At 36.2% G+C, this 6,046-nt stretch overlaps 1 protein-coding gene across 2 annotated transcripts in view; it reads right to left on the bottom strand.

Moving 5' to 3' along the window:
- Positions 1-2,335: 2,335 nt before the first annotated feature.
- The window catches only part of LRRCC1 (leucine rich repeat and coiled-coil centrosomal protein 1), a 30,102-nt gene continuing 26,391 nt past the window's right edge, over positions 2,336-6,046 (bottom strand). For both annotated transcript variants that reach the window (XM_024578333.3, XM_045186135.2), the window contains 2 exons: positions 5,877-6,012; positions 2,336-2,850 (listed from right to left, as the gene is read on the bottom strand). In XM_024578333.3, coding sequence (XP_024434101.1) covers positions 2,728-2,850; positions 5,877-6,012 — 259 coding nt within the window. In that variant the 3' untranslated portion in view covers positions 2,336-2,727. The remainder of the gene's footprint in view (positions 2,851-5,876; positions 6,013-6,046) is intronic.

The following is a 6,046-nucleotide window of genomic DNA, read 5'->3' as shown; positions in this document are numbered from 1 at the left end:
ACGGAGGAAGGCGGGGCCTTGAGGAAGGGGCGGGGCCAGCGTCTCCACCCCTCAGCTCCCTAGCTCTGGTGCTCCACAGCTCTCCTAGGCTCTATCAGGATAGCTTTCTCCACACCCGCCCCCCGCCCCCCGTCTTCCCCTCCCGCCCCGCCCCGGGCAAACGGGGGGCAGACTATTGAATTCCTTCGACTTGCGCGTCCATCTTTATGCCCGTGACTTAGTCTCGGTTCCTGGTTTTTCCAGTAAGTTTTGTAACCAGGAATGTGCGTTTCCAAACTTTGTTTTCCTTTTTCGACATGGTTTTAGCTACTTTAGTTCCCTTTAATTTCTTTGAATTTTAGGATCATTTTAAAAACTTCTGCAAACAAGCTAGCTGCGGGGTTGATAAGGATTGCACTGAATCCGGAGATAAATTTGGGGAGAATGACCATCTCAAGTCTTCCAACCATGAATAGCTTTCTAACAATGTTTTGTACTTAAGATTCGCCCTTCCTTTGTTAAATTTAACCTAATAACTTCCTTTTTGATGACATTGCCAATGGAATTTTTTTCTTTTTAAATCACTTTATTTAGGTAAAATTGACATGCAAAACATGCACATATTTATTCAACTTAATGACTCATGAAATTATCACGGTCAAGACAATAAACATAGTCATCAATTCCTAAAGTTTCCTCCCATCCCATTATTATTATGTCATTGTTTTCATTGCTGATTATAGTGAATTGAGTCTTGCTGGCTCCTCAAGCTCATGGGAAAGGCTGTCAGCCTGCCCAGCCTGGTGACTGACGGAACTGAGCGGATGGGAATCCTATTTTCTTGGCCACAACCATCCACCAAGGAATTTCCATTAGGGTGAGCAGAAGGTGATGGATGATGGATATGGTTCAGTGCTTCAGGCTTTTGCTGTTGACATAGATTTAGTAAATCTTATTCAATAAATGTCTTTGCTAAATGCTCTTAGGACAATTTTCAGAGTCTTTAAATGGATGTTTTAAAATCTTTGGCAGTTAAGAGTTGTTTTGTTGGGAAACAGGCCAGCAGTTCCTCGTGCTCCCTTCCAGAAGTGGAACCTGCTCTGCTTTTTAACTATGATTCCAATATGCATTTTATCAGTCTTCTGTAGATCAGTACTAACTTGGTAAAATAAGTTACTACAATATAGCTCTATTTCCCTCTTCCAACTTCATGCAATTTTTTTTACATATCACATCTTATATATGCTGTAAATCCAAGTGTTATAATTGCTTTACATAGTCTTCAAATAGAAGAAAAACATACTTAAGATCTCGTGTAAAAATTTACCCACATTTGTTTCTAATATTATTTCTTCCAGTGGACTTGAGTTACTGATATCATTTCCTTTTAGCCTTTAGGACAGTCTTATCATTTTTTTTTTTCAGGCATTTTGGGTAGCAATACATTTTCTCGGATGTAGCATTCTAGACTGACAGTTCCTTGTCTTTCCACACTTCAAATATGTCAGTTTCTACCTTTGGGCCTCCACTGTTTCTGATGAGGTCAATTGTTAATTATATTGCTCCTCTATATGAGATAAACCATATTTTCTTGTTGCTTTCAAGATTTTCCCAACAGTTTGACTATAAAGTGTCTAGGTGTGGTTCTCTTCATGTTTGTCCTGGGTTTTACAGAAATTCTTAAGTCTGTAGGTTGATCTTTTTTTTTTTTTTGGTCAGATATAGGAAGTTTTCAGCTATTATTCTCCCAAATATTTCTTATGTCCTCCCCTTCCTCTAAGTCCCATTCCACCTTGGTATACTTAGTGCTGTCCTACAGATGTTAGTGTGAAGCTTGCCCATAATGAAATGCAATCCTCTCTTTTAGAAGCATTTACATTTTTTTCTGATTCCGTTTAAATTTTAAAACTTACTTCACTGGATATTTGTTAAAAACATAGTATCATATTCTCTTTCAAAAAGAGTAAGGAGAATAGTATTTAGGTTTTTGTTTTGTATACACAGGAACAAGAGATGACAAAAGCAAAAGAGTAATAAATGACCAGACTAAATGAAAGAAAACTTGTTTCCAAATGCAAAATAAGAATTCTCTTCATATATACAGTGATTAAAAAGAAAAATGAAAAAATGAGGGTGGAAGAGTAGTATTCCTCTTGAGGAAAAGAAAATGTTTATGAAACCTTAAATGTAATCTTTAATGAAAAAGTCATATATATCACAAAAAAGGGGTCATTATGAGTGATGTGGAGATGGCAATATATGCTTTCTTAAGAGTATCACATCTTTTGATTATACAGATTTCGGATACCTTTTGGCTCTATGTATGAGTATTTTGAAAGAATGGAGCTACATCAACTAAAAGACAACCAATCAATATAATTAGTTCTTCATCAATACAATAAGGCAACAATCATTAAAGTACTTCCCCTAATATAGTTAAAAGCTAACGTAATTTTCATTTACATATTTATAGGCAAATGTGTAATTATCACACAATGTATAGCACAGAAACAAAGTGTCTTAAAGTCTAGTTATTTTGATAGGTTTTTCTAATACACATATTTATCAACAATTTGTTATAAAAACCTACATATACAATTAAATACTTTTTCAAGTCTTTTAAAATCTCAGAATGAAATGTGTAGAAAGAGACATTTCAAAGTCGTAGCAGTTACTACTATTACAATATTTAATCATTTTTACAGTAGGTCTGCTGGTCCATTTTAATTAAATTCATTCTCAGAACCATTACAAGTCTTGTTGAATTTCATTTAGCGCAAAAGCCAGTTGCTTAATTTTCGCTTCCATTGCTTTTTTGTTCTTGCAGTTTTCTTGCAGAAGTTCACGCATTTCTTCTTCAACCTGACGAACCTAAATCAAATATAAATTTTACATTTAAATTTCTTAAATAGATTTTAAAATGCATTCTGAAAGAAAAAAGTCAAAAATTGATTCTTATGCATTTTGCAACTGTGACATTTATTTAAAGCAAAGAAGTCAGTAAAAGGTGACTTGTTCAAATACTAATTGGGAATATGTTATTTATGCTGGATACAAAGTATATACACTTATATTATCTATTTCTCATAGGTTCTGGTGATGAACATATGGTAATTTATTTAAAGTCTATTATAGAGCTTAAAAACATCTGTTGAAATTTGTGCAACTTCGCAGTAGCATGTCTGGACAGAAAGTCTTCTGGCTTAATCTTTGCACTGTCCTGTGATGCAGTGAGGGCTGAGACATGAATATTACCTTAAATAGGAGACCCTTAAGGACTTTCAAACCTGACATAACCTCCCCTCCCTAATACTATAGTAAAGTTCCTTACTGTATTTCTATAGTTGCTGTTGGTGGTTACAAAGTGCCTTCTATTTGAGAGGTCATTTTATCATTTATTCCTAACCTACACTTTCCTAGAATTTTCTGTAATTGATACTAATAATTTCTGCTTGAAACTCTCTTGTATGATACATACAGCGATCCCAACAGAACTATCACAAGGCCTGTACCTTTTTCTAATCTCTAATACAGCTTTCCTATTCTTTCTCCCTCAGAAAGCTAGTATTTCTCCTACTTTCTTTTCTTGATTGTCACATGTAAGCTCTGGTGCCATTACTCTAACTCCTGAACAGACATATCCCTTTAATATTACACTGTATCAGCAAGAGGGGTCCAAATCAGAGCTCAATGTTTTCCCTTTAGCCAAGGGCCTAACCTTATGCTTTACTTAGTACCTAATAAACCCTAGCCAACGCTCCTCAGATTTTAAATAAAACAACTGAATCATCTGTTGACTTGACATGAAATAAAGAATTTTGAACAAATTACACTTCCTTATTAATTGTGATTATTTCCAAAGCCCTCATCCATCTATCTTCACAGACTCCTCAGGACAATCAATATCCACTAATCAAACCACCTTGATTATAGTGATATGAAGTATGCCTTTCCCTTTCTGTTGTTTGACTCTTTTCCAGCTGTTTATTTCTGAGTCTCCAGTCTTACAGAAGACAGTCATCCCACTTATCCATGGGGATACCTTCCACAACCCCCCAGCGGCTGCCTAAAACCAGATAGTACCAAACCCCATATATGCTGAATTCTTTTCCTACATGTACATATCTATGATAAAAGCTTAATTTATAAAATAGGCACAGCAAGAGATTAACAATAAAATAATCAGAGCAATAAACTATAATAAAAATTATATGATGTGATCTCTCTCAAAACATCTTACTGTACTGTACTCACCCTTCTTATTCTTGAGATGACGTGAGGTGATAAAATGCCAAACCTATTCCTGAATCTGTGACCATCCCTCACTTGCAGTAAATGGCCTCATGTCACTTGTTTCAGAGGCTCCCTTGATGAAGTCCTCACACAGGCTCAGTGCTTTCTGAGCAACACGTTGCCATCAATCAGAACACATTTTCTGTTCGTGTCTTCCACCCACAAATTTAATGCCTTTTCCATCTTAGCTAAGCACTCATCATACTCTGTGGCCGTAACTTTTGCAGTTTGAGGTACAACAGCAAAACTAGCACAAATTTCTTTTTCCTTCTTCAGAATTTCATGATAGAAGATTCATTCTTAATGTAGATTTCAGCAACCTCAGCATACGATTTTTTTTCTTTCCTTATTAAGTCCAGAATGTTCACCTTTCCACTTAAAGGAAGCTCTTTATGGTTTCTTTTGGCATGTCCGAGTTGCCAGCATCACAACTCTTGCACTTTGGAGCCATTATTAAGTAAAATAAATGTTACTTGAACACAAGCACTGTGATACTGCGATATTTTAACAGTCGATCTGATCACCAAGGTGGCTATTAATGCTAATGGGAAGGGAGTACATACAGCATGGACAAGCTGGATAAAGAGATGATTCACATCCAGGACAGGATAGACTTCATCATGCTACTTAGAATGGTGCTCAATTTAAAACTTATTAATTATTTCTGGAATTTTCCACTTACTGTTTCAAACCACAATTGACCGTGGGTAACTGAAACCTCAGAAAGCAAAAGGGTGGATTTGCGGGGAGGGGACTACTGTGTCTGTTTCTTACTACCACTTCAAAATCAGGGAAAAATGAAATTTCTTAACTTTCCACTCAGCTGGTGTTACCTCAACATAGGAGTCACATCTGAATCACCTGTTGAGTTTTAAAAATACCTGGATCTACCCTGGCTAGTGTGGCTTGGTAGACTGAGTACTGGGCTGTGAACCAAAGGGTCGCCAATTCAATTCCCAGTCAGGGCACACGCCTGGGTTGCAGGCCAGGTCCTCGGTATGAGGCACACCAGAGGCAACCACACATTGATGTTTCTCTCCCTCTCATTCTCCTTCCCTTCCCCTCTCTCTAAAAATAAATAAAATCTTTAAAAAAAAAATAAAAATACCTGGATCTGACCCCAGACTTAGTGAATGAAAATTTCAGGGGGAAGCTCATGCATGTGTATTATTAAAAGCTCCTTTGTAAATGATATTATTATGATAAACTTGATAGTCCTGGACCCTAATTATTAATAAAATACTTCTTGAGAACTTTTCCAGAGTAGTGATGGATTGTATTTAATACATTCAATTCTCACCCTGCTTATGTGTACACAAATGGGCTTTGCTCTGAGACTGGTTAGGGAGATGGCAATTTTTATTGAGAGATCACAGAGCAGGTGCACACCAGAATCGAACTTTCAGTTTTGGTTTAATCAGAATTCTATTCTACAACCGATCTAAGAATTACCAATATTTTGGCCTGGCTTCATGATAGTTTTGGCAACATCCGTCATATCTATTTGGTTATTAAATGATGCTGCCTTTTTTCTTTATAATTCTCAGTTTATTTAGCTGTTACAATTCAATACTCATAATCAAAGTGCATTTTACTTACAGTACCTTTAAATTTGCAGAATCAATATATTTCTGCTTTTCGTTTTCCAGTTGTATGATTTCAGCTTGATGAGCTTCAACAATTGCTTCAACTTGTTTTTTAAAGGCATCATCCATACTATGGAGTTTCTCCATAGCATCCCTTAAAAACAGAAAAAAATCACACATCTCTGTGC

This window comes from Desmodus rotundus, chromosome 8 (genome assembly GCF_022682495.2).
Source record: "Desmodus rotundus isolate HL8 chromosome 8, HLdesRot8A.1, whole genome shotgun sequence".
NCBI classification, from domain to species: domain Eukaryota; kingdom Metazoa; phylum Chordata; class Mammalia; order Chiroptera; family Phyllostomidae; genus Desmodus; species Desmodus rotundus.
This window is presented reverse-complemented; position numbering and strand designations above follow the sequence as displayed.